The sequence below is a fragment of the Neocloeon triangulifer genome, unplaced genomic scaffold (genome assembly GCF_031216515.1).
Source record: "Neocloeon triangulifer isolate White Clay Creek 2 clone unplaced genomic scaffold, ASM3121651v1 ptg000003l, whole genome shotgun sequence".
Lineage (NCBI taxonomy): Eukaryota > Metazoa > Arthropoda > Insecta > Ephemeroptera > Baetidae > Neocloeon > Neocloeon triangulifer.
This window is the reverse complement of record NW_026775546.1, coordinates 2,329,485-2,341,584: the sequence shown is the minus strand read 5'-3', so window position 1 is coordinate 2,341,584 and position 12,100 is coordinate 2,329,485. Positions and strand designations below refer to the sequence as shown.

General features: G+C 35.3%; 3 protein-coding genes across 4 annotated transcripts; 1 reads left to right on the top strand and 2 right to left on the bottom strand.

The window, feature by feature from the left end:
- Positions 1 to 332: 332 nt before the first annotated feature.
- Positions 333 to 4,432, bottom strand: LOC132192461 (matrix metalloproteinase-2-like). The gene is made up of 11 exons (XM_059612435.1): positions 4,164 to 4,432; positions 3,732 to 3,884; positions 3,498 to 3,670; positions 2,696 to 2,857; positions 2,493 to 2,626; positions 2,235 to 2,396; positions 1,195 to 1,613; positions 992 to 1,139; positions 796 to 937; positions 607 to 734; positions 333 to 549 (listed from the first exon to the last, which is right to left on the bottom strand). The coding sequence occupies exons 1-11, from the start codon at positions 4,332 to 4,334 to the stop codon at positions 437 to 439; spliced, it is 1,905 nt and encodes a 634-aa protein (XP_059468418.1). The 5' UTR covers positions 4,335 to 4,432; the 3' UTR covers positions 333 to 436.
- Positions 4,433 to 5,137: 705 nt separating this feature from the next.
- Positions 5,138 to 6,532, top strand: LOC132192702 (heparan sulfate glucosamine 3-O-sulfotransferase 1-like). The gene is made up of 3 exons (XM_059612784.1): positions 5,138 to 5,513; positions 5,567 to 5,737; positions 5,792 to 6,532. The coding sequence occupies exons 1-3, from the start codon at positions 5,188 to 5,190 to the stop codon at positions 6,249 to 6,251; spliced, it is 957 nt and encodes a 318-aa protein (XP_059468767.1). The 5' UTR covers positions 5,138 to 5,187; the 3' UTR covers positions 6,252 to 6,532.
- Positions 6,533 to 8,537: 2,005 nt separating this feature from the next.
- LOC132193186 (ras-related protein Rab-7a) lies at positions 8,538 to 11,914 on the bottom strand. 2 transcript variants are annotated; one of them, XM_059613656.1, is made up of 5 exons: positions 11,637 to 11,914; positions 11,222 to 11,413; positions 10,909 to 11,127; positions 9,999 to 10,234; positions 8,538 to 9,778 (listed from the first exon to the last, which is right to left on the bottom strand). In XM_059613656.1, the coding sequence occupies exons 2-4, from the start codon at positions 11,399 to 11,401 to the stop codon at positions 10,007 to 10,009; spliced, it is 627 nt and encodes a 208-aa protein (XP_059469639.1). In that variant the 5' UTR covers positions 11,402 to 11,413; positions 11,637 to 11,914; the 3' UTR covers positions 8,538 to 9,778; positions 9,999 to 10,006. The 2 variants fall into 2 exon arrangements, with proteins under 2 accessions (XP_059469639.1, XP_059469638.1); XM_059613655.1 differs by having other exon boundaries at positions 11,746 to 11,913.
- Between the last annotated feature and the right edge of the window lie 186 nt (positions 11,915 to 12,100).

The following is a 12,100-nucleotide window of genomic DNA, read 5'->3' as shown; positions in this document are numbered from 1 at the left end:
TCATCCATCAACTTTTGCCAGCAAAGTGCATCTGCTCATCGCGCGATGACAAGCAGGTCAATCATCTCTTTAAATTAAAATTGCTAAAAAATTCACCACCAAAAAAGTAAATTTAAGTTGACGTTTCAATAACCGTTTTAAAATCCGGAGTGCTGAATTATCAAAAATTGCTCTAAAATAAAAATTTATGTCAAATAAATTTGAATTTGATAATGTAATATTAAATGAGAAATAAATTGCTTTTAAAGACTAAATTTGAGCTTTCGATTATAATTAAAAAAAAGGAATATATCAAATATTTCCTCCAATTAAACAAGATTTTTTTAGCAAAATTTTCTATAGTTTTAATTTTAATACATTAAAAGACAGAAGGCACAGTTATTTTTAATATTTACACGTCTTTAAAATAGATTGAATCAGAATTAAGAATAACGTCCTATGAACAACCAAACCAATCTCTAGTTGACAATTTCGGGTAATTTTGTTCCGTGTGAATGACTTCATTGTCAAATTTCCAGTAGTGTTTTCCTTTGAAGAAATATGTGGCACCTGTCAAGGAAATAAAATAATCGTCATTGGAATAAATTTATGCTCAAATTAAATAACCATCTTTGTAAGTAAACGCTGAATCAATGTTGCTGGGAATTCCTCTCCACCTCTCAGAGATTTTCAAAGGGTAGCCGGTAGTCTCCACCCTATTTGTCCGGTCGTCAACTTTCCAATAATGTTTGTCACTTAATTATAAAAAAATAATGATTAAATCTGTATTTATAAAAATATCGGATTTATTTCTACCTGAAAAAGTAGGTTTTTCCATTTTTGCCCCAAACCAAAGCTGCGTCAACCTTTTTCACCTCAGCTGGCAGCCCCAAATAAGACAGCGGTGAACCTGAGCTCCTCAATAGATTATTTCCATCAGTCTCCCAGTATCTATCACCTGAATTAATAGTTTTAAAATTAAAATATACATTAGATTTTTAATTATGTATACCAGAAAATATGACAATCACATTGTCACTTTGTCTTTCGTAAGTTGCATCAATTTTTACAACCTGATCCGGCAGCTGCCAAAAAAGTCTGTTGAAAGGAACAGGATAGCCGGGAATTGGAATCTTTTTGTCGGAAAACCGCCACAAGTTCTTAAAAAAATTTAAAATTCTAAAATCTAAAATCTAAAAAGAAAAAAAAAATTACCGAATCTTTGAAAATGACGATTTCTCCCCGCAAAAGCGACACCTCGTCAAACGTTCCGTTGCAAATCGCATTTTTTGCAATTTCTTGTGTTTCATTCTTTTTTTCCGCGACCTTTGGAGGACTAGGGACGGTCATTGTCCCTCCGATGGAGGCTGAGGAGCCGAATTTTTGCTTGTGAGATGCAACTGTGTCAAAGTCTCCCTCGTAAGTGGGAATAAATGACGGGGGCTTGTTTCCCGCCGGCGATCTTGTCGTGGTACTTCTTGCGGTGGAGGTGACAGGCACGGTCGGTTTTGGGGTCGTTAAAGGGGTTGCAGGTCGGTTGGTGGGTCTCGGTGTTGAGGGTCTGCTGGGAGTTGTAGTTGCAGTTGGTCGCGTTGTTGAACTGGTTTGATCGCCGCTGGGAAGATTTTTGCTCACTAATAAAATGTGAGAATTAAAATATATTATGTCATGTTTTTTATTTTATTTTATTTTTTTTTTTTAGTGCAAAACGCAATTAAAAATGATATAGCTCCAAATTTCAATGATTATATTTTTTTCGCATTGAAAAAAACGACTTTTGCGATATAAGCTAATATATTTGGACGGGAAAATGTTTACATTTTTGCACTCTGTTGTTTTGAAAAAAAAAAACAGATAAAATCGTAAACACTAATTATAAAATACAAAAATGCTCTTATCTGAAGCAGAAAAGCATGTTTTTCCATAAGAGGAAAATATGGAGTTGAATAAACACAAAATAAAAAAAATAAAAATAAACTGATCTAGAGTAGAGTATCAATTTCATGGTCTCTTTCATTTTTACTAAAAATTCCAACTAACTCTAAAATTTTCATTTTTAAATTAAGCCTAAAATGAAAATAACACAATTAACTTGAATTTATATAAGTGCTTTTTTCCATTGCTTTCTTCAGATTGAAATATTTGTTCAGTAGAAGTTAATTTTTAATAAGATCTCGAATAATAAATTTCTAAAATTACGTTTTTGAAACGGTTCAAGGTTATTTTAAAATCATTATGAATTTTTTTTAAATTACCATAGATGTGATACATAGCAAGCACATCGTCATATGCCAGTCTGGCAGGGTTGCTGTTGAAGCCCTTGAAGTACGGAAACATGACTGAGTCCTTTTGAGGCGAGTGAGCCAAACCCAAACTGTGACCCAACTCGTGCACGGCCACAGAGAAAAAATCAACTCCTATATAAATTTAAATACAAAAAATAATTGAAAAGTAAAATTAAATAAAATTTAATTTTTATTAAATTTTATTAAAATAAAATTATTTTAACTTGCCGTCATCTTGAGGACCAGTCAATTTGACTTTCCACCTTTCGTCGTCATCGAAGTGAATGTCCCCTCCGAAAGAAGACATTTCGTAAGGGTAGAAAGCGTGAGCCAAAACAAGTCCCTCTCCATCAAATGGGTACCTATTATACAGAAATTTTGTTAATTATTCCTTTTTAAAAATAATCGTTTTTTTTTCTTGTAATTTATACCCATCGCCGTGAGGTCCGCGGCCGAAACCAACAATTATATCTGCGTCCGGACTGTTTACTCTGATGAACTTGAGGTTTCCATATTCCGCCCACACTTGGAAGGCCCTCTGCATCTCCATCGTTACAATCTCTTGACTCAACTTTGGGCTCCAGTTTGAAATGCTACATAATTAATTAAAGTAGATTTCAACTAGTTATTATTACAACATTTTAAGAGGGGCATTTAATTGTTTATATTTCAATGAGAACAGAAATTTTCCCCTTTATATAATTTTTTTTTTAATTAGCCTCCTCATTAATTAATAAGGAATAACATTAAATTAAGAGTAATCATGACATTTAGACTTAAATAAAAGTTTTAATTCTTTTAGCGGTAAAAGTGCGATTCTTTTGTTGTAGATTGAAATTTATTTATTGTAGGAGAAATAGAATTTCTTATTTCACAATCACATGATGATTCAGGGGGAATTGAAATTAAATATCAGAGCCTTTCCTCAATGAATTGTTTTTGTTCATTTTTCAATTTTTTCTCGGATTATAACAATAATCTCATTTTACAAATAAAAAATGCACAGTTCTATAGATCTGACGTCAGTAGACACAACATAAGAAAGAGCCCGTTGTATAATTACTGTGCAAAACGCCTCTGGCCAAGCGCTTATTAATCATCTCTGCTCTAAATTGGCTTCGAAGAAAAGCCCCAAAGGATATGAATCGTAAAACAAATATTTACAAGGCAGGAAAAAAAACGTGAATTGCGGGTTTTTCTAGGTTTCAATTCTCATAAAAGCAGTTTACTCACAAATAAGTCATGGTTCTTTTTCTCCATCCCTCGGCTCCCTGGATGAAGCGTTTCGAGCGGCGCATTGAGTTTTGCCGGCGACCCGTGGCCGACCTCGGTGGCTGAGCGATGTTATTTTTAGGGTCAGATTTGCGGGTCAAATCCGACACTCCGCACCTCCTTTTGTGCATGAGCTGCAATAACAACACAAAAATATTTTTTCGCAATGGAGACTTGAAATAAATTTGTTTCCACCTGCACGGTCGCGTTGTCCAGGTGCCCTGTCTGTGGAATGTCACCGAACTTTTGCATTTCCTTTATCGCGTCAGTCACGGCTTCGCCACTATACAAATTTTCCACTCCACTGCCACTATTTTCTAGGTAACCGAATTTGCGTAAAAATTGCAACTGGAAATGGAAATTAAATAATAATTATTCATTTATGTTTTCTTAAAAAGAATTAAGATTTACAAAAATATTGATAAATTTAATTAAAAAATATAGAATTAAGAAAATCAATCTAAAGTCATGGCTTTTTTAATCCAGTTTGAATCTATTTATTTTATTTATTTTTACGCAATTTAAATGAAGCAACTTTTAATGAAGGTCAAAAAAAGAGCGTCTGACCGATTTTATTGGCCTTTTATTCTTTTCAAGGGGCCTTTGGAAAATAAACTCTTATTATACCGCTTGGTCGGCGACGTCCTCCTCCTTTTGGCCACCGGACCCGTCATTGTTCTGCTTTTCGGCGGCTAAGGGTGCGTCCCTGCTTCTGTTGGTGGTGGGCAGAAGGTCGACTGGCACGGCTAGTGCGACTAGCAAGAGGGCGAGACAGGCTCTCTTCTTCATGAGCACCATTTGCACTCACAGATATACATACAAAGTCACGTGAATATAAGAAGATACTGACTCAAAGAAAACGCGGCAAGCAGCGGCGCGGACCAAGAGGGGTCACGCTCAATCAGGCCAAGTCACGTGACTAGACGACGAGGATAATATGCACTGCTTTCAGAAAGATATACATAATTATGATCTGTACAAACAGCTTCCCTAATTTTTTCACTTGTGTTCACATTTTCAGGTTGAAATTTTTCAACTGACGCTGGAATTTGAAGCAAAAATGTTTCAAAGAAAAAAAAATACAATTATTGAAATAACTAATCTAGTGTAACCTTCTTCAAAAATTATTGCTCTCATATACTTTATTAAAATTGTAAAATCTTCAATTTTAAATATAAATATATCTCGACATTGTTCCAGAATACTAGCAATTTATATTTCAAATTGTCTGGAAAGGTAATTTTTTAAACTTTTATAAATCATTTTAAATCATTTTGAATACAAATTTTACTATTTATCTATTTATGCCCACATTTTGAAAATTCTCATTATTTATAAAGTTTATGCTAATAGTGTCTATGATTTTAATCATATAAAGAATTATTCAAGAAAATGTCCTTTTAGGGTCCATTTTGTTATGGATAGAAAAATTTATTTCCAATTTTCATTGAATTGAAATTAAAACATTTACATCAAATGTTCCCCTTAAAAAAAAAATGTAGCCTTGTTAAAAGCAATTGAAATTTTATCAAAAGCGCAATCAGTTACTTGCTGACTTCCTGTCTGTTTCACGCTAAAGTATAAACGGTATAAACGTTGACAAACAATATTCTTACTTATTGTGAATGTTGTGGCGAATTCGCTGCTCACCATGGAATTTTTGAAACTCTTTACTCTAACAATTATTAGGAAAAATGGCATTCGCTCATCAATTGTAAACCTGCTGGGCATCATTACTCTGGTTTACTGTCTTATTTACTATTATACAAAAGTTGGAAAATCGCCATACAAAACCAAACTGGAACACGGAATGATGAGAAAACGAATCCCGGACGCCCTGATAATTGGAGTCAAAAAAGGAGGAACGTTCGCAATGGCTAAATTTCTTCAGTACCACCCAGAAGTGAAAATTGCTGTTAAAGAACGCCACTTTTTTGAAAACGACATCAATTACGCAAAAGGACTTCAGTCTTACATGCAAGGAATTATAATTAATTTACGGAATTGACGCAAATAATTTTTTTATTTAGTGAAAACATGCCACTATCTGGCCCTGAGCACCTAGTCATCGAAAGGACTGCAACTTATTTTAACAAATTCACAGTTGCCAAAAGGGTTCATGATGCAAATCCGAATATGAAGTTGATTTTACTCGTTCGAAACCCAATAGACCGTCTTGTCTCCGACTTTTTAGAAACGCAGTGAGTGCAAAACTAATTTAATTAAAAAAAAACTCGTATGGCACAAAATTATAGGCTATACTCGCATCATCATTGGAGCGACTTTAATAATTTGGTGACAAAAACCTATAGCGATGGCCGGTTTGAAGTGCATGATAATTTGTGGGTTGGAGTGGACATTGGAAAGTATGATATACATTATCAAAACTGGGCACAGTACTTCCCGCCGAGTCAAATGCTTGTAGTGTCAAGCGAGAAATTTGTCGAGAAACCTTGGGAAGAATTGGAACGCGTACAGAATTTTTTGGGAATATCAATTCAAATAACCAAGAGCAATTTCTCATCAAACACTGGAAATTTTTGGAATATTTTTTGCGGTCCGACAGGGAAGTCGACATGTTTGTTTGAAAACAAAGGCAGAAAGCACCCTGAGCTTAATGAAACAGTCCGAATAGCTTTGAAGGACTATTATCGGCCCAGAGTTGCAGCGTTCGAAACTATGGTCGGAATGAAATTTGGTTGGCTGGAAGGTTGAAGATTTTTTTTTAGAAATAAAGCTTAATTAACACTTTACAATGTGAAAGGTGCAAATTTTAAGGTTAATTTAAATGAATTATGAAAAATATATTTATTGCTTGTGGATCATGTGCACTAATCTTAATAAAAAGTTAAATGGATTTGAAACTATACAAATTGAGAGTTTAATTTTGCAAATCAGGTCATCAATTAAACTTCAATGTGGATAAAAATTTCTCGTTTGCTTAATTTTAATGCCCAGTATGCAATATTGATTTACGTTTTGGTGTATGAGATTAAAGAACATATTATGCAAGAAGGTGATAATTTTATATTTCTCACCCGCCGAGCTTTGCCCTTACCGCCGTTTTGAAACTCACTGATAAAGGCACAACAAGGGTTTGTAATTATGGTAAAATATAAAATATAAATTAAAAATGTTGTATTTTGCAACTTTCTAGAAATCCAGATCACTATTGCACGTATTTGATTTTTTTACGGAAAACTTAAAATTTGTTACGTGCTCTTTTATAAATTCAGTAAATGAACGTCTGAAAGATATAATAGCAGCTTTAAACTAATCTTCTTTTGATGTAGTTTTTTTTTATATCAATTTGCATACAATATAAATTGACCCATTTTCCTTTTAACTGATCGATCTGCCCCGTTGACGCATTACTGCGCTCCAGTCCAATTGATTTATGCTAATCGAAAACCACCGCCGTTTCAATAAAATTTCCGTTTAAAATGAACCGCCTCGTGTATCCCCCAGCAAATAACTTTGCAACCGAAGTAATTAATTATACCGCCGTCAACAGAGTCAAATCACTTTGTATTGTGTTTGTAGTCCCAAATTTAAATTACAAATTTTTACCGTGAATTGGGCCAAACCGCAGGGACTAAATTAAAATTGTCTGCCACTGGAATTTCACTTGCAAAAACGCGGTGCTGATTATTTACACGCTGCCGTGAATGACAATTAATTAGCCAAACAAACATTAAAATTCAAACCAGAGAGAGAGAGAGAGAGAGAAGTGTTATTTCAGCTGCAAAAATTTTGATATTAATTTAATTCATTTTTATTTCCTTCTTTTTTATATCGGCACTTTATAAACTTGCGGTCATGGATAAAAAATAAAAAGACTTTTTTATTTTTTATATGAGAAATTTTCTGCTTCATTTTTATATTCTACTCCACTTTTTTACATTTTCGCCGCACCCTTTGCATGTTTTAAACAAAAAGCATCCCTCGATCCCTCTCTCCTTTTGCTTTTTTTCAGACGATTGCTCTGTTCGCAATTGCAACTTTTCTTCGTCTCCCTCGCTGTGAGAAAAAAATAAAACGTATACACAATTATTGTACAGCGGTGACGCAAAAAATCCCATTATCCCCGCAGGACCATTACTCACAGTTAAATTCGCCCCCGTTTGTTCACCTGCAGGGTGCGAAATGCAGAAGCTGTTTCGCGTTTCTTTTCCTCCTTTATTTCGCGCTGGAGAGAAAAAATTCGAGGGGATTGCGAGAGTAGCCTTTTCCTATTCTTTTCTCATATCTTTTTCTCTCCACGCCCCGGGGGTCTTTGGCCCGCGGCTGAACGAGTTGTGACAGGTACATGCGCGCAACCCCATCCTCTTATTATTGTCGCCAAAAAATCTCTCGCAGGTAAAGGGATGAGCAGAACAACAAAACAAGTAGGGAAGTCCCAACTTCTCGAGACACCTCCACTCTGCTCTCTCAGAAAAGGACGGAAAAAGGCTGGCAATAATAAGGATGGAGGATGTTTACTTCTTCGTCGTCTGGGTTTATAAATCTTTGAAAGAAATGGTCACGGCTGGCCTGGCGCCGCATTTCAGTTGCTCCAAGTGGTGAAAAGTCTGATGAAACTTAAAATGGAAATTTATGTGCCGAGCAAATAAAAATGTCCAGCCTCTGCTAGAAATAACTAGAAATCGGTCAATTTGTTCATTAAGATTTTCAATTCATTTGTGTGTGAAATGGTTGGTTCATTTAAATAAATATTTTTTTAGTGAAATAAAAAAAATAAAAAATTATCAGACTAAATTAATGAAGAATCAGCAGTTGCGGATCAAAAATAAAAATAATTAATTTATAATCAAATTTCACATTTAATAAATAAGTTTTGTTGTTATTTATATAAATTATTTACAACAAAATAAACTGTATTTTACTCCCAATACAAATTACAACTTGAAGCAATAAAAAAAAACACTATTTTTACAGTACGTCGAACATTAATTCAACTACATACTTGAAAATGAATTTTATAAACAAAAAGCACAGTAATATTGTGAAATTACCATCAGTTTATTTGTAAATAATATGTAATCATCATAACTCCATAGTAAGATAATTTAATATAATATAATCATAATATAATTCATCTCTATCTCTTGTTACTTTTTTTCAACAGCATCGATCAATGCGGACCAAACGCGAATCTGGCATGGGAGATCTCACAATGATTGTGAACTGGTCCAAAGCAAAGACATATAATTGATTTCAAACTAAAGTAATCAGCCTATCTATGCTTTAGTGAGTTTCAACAAATGAATTCAGCTGCTTATCAGTGGTGACAAGCTCTTCAACAAACTGCATCCCATTCGTTGAACAGGCTTTTTGAATTGTTCTTTTGTCATGAAAGGCGAGAAAAACTACAACGATGCTTTGGTTTCCTCTTTTTTTGGTGAGGACTAAAGAAGAGATGGAATCTTGAAAAGCACACGGCTGAAAAATTAAAATTCAAAAGTATTTTATGTGATTTTTTAAAGACTCTACTATAGTTAATCACAATTATCGGCAAACTATGCTGGATAGTTATACAAATTGCATCACTTCCGATCATCAATCGCTTCTCACGACCCATAAATTAAAATTGCCACTCGCGGCAAGTGAAATCGAAATGGTGTGTATTGCATCCATACAAAATGTGACATAGGCTGTTGGCAAGGACAGCTGGATTAGTATTCTTTTTATTTAGAGAACTACAAGATGATGAGGCTTAAGTTGGAATTAGTTCGAAAGAAAAAATAAAGACTTAAATTCAAGAGCAGCCTGATATTGCAGTCGACAAGAATCGCTGGATAATTTGGTTTGTACAAACAAAATGCTTGCCAGGAACAATTTTTCAGATTGGCCAAAAGAAAAAGCTGAAAAATGGTTCATCCGCAGGCATTCACACGTAAAAAAGCATAAAAATTCTCTCAATTGCGGTGCCAAAATCCGTACACGTATTATTATTTACATTGAGTCTGACAACAGAAATTTGCCAATAATTGGTGGCTCGCGAACAACCATTTCATAAAATAGCTTTGCGAAAGAATTCAAAATCTCAAAGCCAATCAATGAGTTTTTCCGAGTCACTGCGCGATTTCTTCGATGATTGTTGCACAATGAGAGCAGGTTAAAAAGAGAAGGTTAAAAGGCGCAAGACATGATGGAACAAGCCAGTGGAATGAAAAAGCTGAGCAGGCCTCTTGGTACTGCTGATATTCTCATCTTTGATAGTTGTAATCTCACTGGACCACCTGCAAATGGTTCAAATTTAATAAACAAATTGACAATTAAAATTTTTAAATCCCAAAAGGTATTTCCAGGTATTTCATTAATTATTTTTAAACATGAATTTAAAATTGGCAACGGAAACAATTAATCAGTATCTCCAGTAGAACTTTTAAGTTTTTTTTTATTCTTCTAAATTTTTTGAATCTTTAAATGGAAAAAAATTAATCAAGGTTAATTTTTAACCTGAGTGGTTAGCATGAGCAGTTGTCTCCTGCTCCTCGGGATCCGCGCTGTCCTTCGCCGAGTCTTATCTGGTCGGGAAACTCGCTGTAAAGCTCCACTTCACTCTCCTGAGCCAAAGCGTTCCTTGCAATGGTCTGGAAGGCCTGTTCCACGTTGATTGCCTCTTTGGCACTCGTTTCAAAGAAGGGGATGTTGTTTTTGCTGGCACACCACTGCTGCGCCCTCTTTGCCGAAACCTGCAGAAAGAAGGGAAAACTTAAGAGCTGATTTTGTAAATAAAAAAATAGCACATCTGGAAGAATTTTTTTTTACAAATTATTGATCATTGTCAAATGAAAATTTCAATTTTAATTATAATAATTATAATAAGAACTAAGGGGTTCAAAGGAAGAATTATGTTAAAATTTTATCTAAAAAAGTAAAGATTTAAAAAAATCACAGTAAAAAATGAATCACTTCATATCAGCAATTAAATCAATTGATTAAATTTAAAGTATTGAAAATTTCAATATAATATTTTAAAATTAAATTTAGCTTCTAATAGGAATCCAGTTCCAGAATATTGCCATTTTTAAGTTGGAATTTTGATTTTTCTTTTCATAAATTCAATGATTCTTTCTGAAGAATAAATGTAAATAACTAATTTCACAGTAACTTGACTCATGTTTATTTCTTATAATGTGATTAGACTTTTGTCTATTATTTTTTAATGCGACAGTAAGAAAAAGAAAACCATTTTTTAAATAAAACTAAATAAAGAACAACCCACTTAAAAGGCACAATTTTGATATAAATTGTTACAATGGATTTCCCATCACTACCATTCGGAATTTAATAAATATAAAGCAAGATCAAACAGATCATAATTATAAATCGCAACGCACAAAATTTTAACTAGTTATTTTCTTACCACTCTGTTCTCAAGGTCAACCTTATTGCCTAAAACGACAAAAGGGAAGTTTTCGGGGTCCCTCGGGGAAGCCTGGATGAGGAATTCATCCCGCCAGCTATCGAGACTCTTGAAGGTGTTGGGTGCCGTGACGTCGAACACGAGGACGCAGCAGTCGGCTCCTCGGTAAAAAGCCACCCCTAAACTTTGGAATCTCTCCTGTCCAGCAGTGTCCCAGATCTGAAATTACGTCACAATTAAGTCATTTATATCGTCCTTGAAAATTTGAATAATTCATAAATTTTGACATATCGGTTTTCTGTAATTTTTTCACCTGCATGGTAACTATCCTATCGTCGACCATGACCTCTTTGGTAAGGAAATCGGCACCTATGGTCGCTTTGTACTGGTTGGAGAACTTTTTATTGACGTACTGGTTCATCAGCGACGTCTTCCCGACGCCCGAGTCGCCCAGGATGATCACCTTCAGCAGCACTTTCTTGCGCGTTGCCATTTCTCGTCAGACCTGAAACGACACGAGCAATTATTCACGAGATTCTTTGTGCGCAATTATGAAGTCAGTGTGGCTGCGGAGTGACTCATCCGAAAGTGACAGTCGCAATGAGCCCATCCCCTGCAAAAAAGGCCACGAAATTGCGACTCAGGTGCATTCTCGGAGGTGAAAATGGCAATTTCCAATTACTAGGGACCGAGGTGGATATGACGAGGTTGGTTAATTGTGCAATTACAGCAGTAAATGTAGCCAAGAGCGAGTTTTCAGCGCGACCCTGGACGTTCGCCGTTGTAATGGTGGCGAACTTTCTGGCCGAAATTGACGAGTCTCGCCACGGTTCTCACCTGATTGGTGTCTTTTCTCGATCAAGAGTGCGTGGAAAATGGCAGGTAATCCGATTAACGGGCAGTTACGGCAGGTGTGCAAAGAGAAAAGGCCTAATTTGACGCAAAATACAACGACGCAGCTCGACACAACTGATCACGAGTTTACTGTGACGACTGTGACGTCACGATCCCCACCTCGCGGCGCTCGTGTCGCTAACGTGGTGGCGCTGCGATCGCCTCGCAAAAAGGCGCGAGGGGAAATTCGTCTCTACGACAAAATACATTGGAAAGTGGCCACGTGCGCTTATCTTCTGCGTTTCTCTCACAGATATAAGTAAATTAATATGTATTACATTTTTCTTATGGTTTTTTC

What these genes read in the sequence shown, in the direction of transcription:
- LOC132192461 (XM_059612435.1), bottom strand. Translation starts at nt 4,334, where the DNA reads ATGGTGCTCATGAAGAAGAGAGCCTGTCTCGCCCTCTTGCTAGTCGCA. An exon ending in AGGACGTCGCCGACCAAGCG is followed by an intron (nt 3,885 to 4,163) that starts GTATAATAAGAG and finishes TTCCATTTCCAG; the next exon opens with TTGCAATTTTTACGCAAATT. An exon ending in GGAAAAACCTACTTTTTCAG is followed by an intron (nt 735 to 795) that starts GTAGAAATAAAT and finishes TTTATAATTAAG; the next exon opens with TGACAAACATTATTGGAAAG.
- LOC132192702 (XM_059612784.1), top strand. Translation starts at nt 5,188, where the DNA reads ATGGAATTTTTGAAACTCTTTACTCTAACAATTATTAGGAAAAATGGC. An exon ending in AAAGGACTTCAGTCTTACAT is followed by an intron (nt 5,514 to 5,566) that starts GCAAGGAATTAT and finishes TTTTTTATTTAG; the next exon opens with TGAAAACATGCCACTATCTG. An exon ending in TCCGACTTTTTAGAAACGCA is followed by an intron (nt 5,738 to 5,791) that starts GTGAGTGCAAAA and finishes ACAAAATTATAG; the next exon opens with GCTATACTCGCATCATCATT.
- LOC132193186 (XM_059613656.1), bottom strand. Translation starts at nt 11,401, where the DNA reads ATGGCAACGCGCAAGAAAGTGCTGCTGAAGGTGATCATCCTGGGCGAC. An exon ending in ATAGGATAGTTACCATGCAG is followed by an intron (nt 11,128 to 11,221) that starts GTGAAAAAATTA and finishes ACGTAATTTCAG; the next exon opens with ATCTGGGACACTGCTGGACA. An exon ending in TTGACCTTGAGAACAGAGTG is followed by an intron (nt 10,235 to 10,908) that starts GTAAGAAAATAA and finishes TTCTTTCTGCAG; the next exon opens with GTTTCGGCAAAGAGGGCGCA.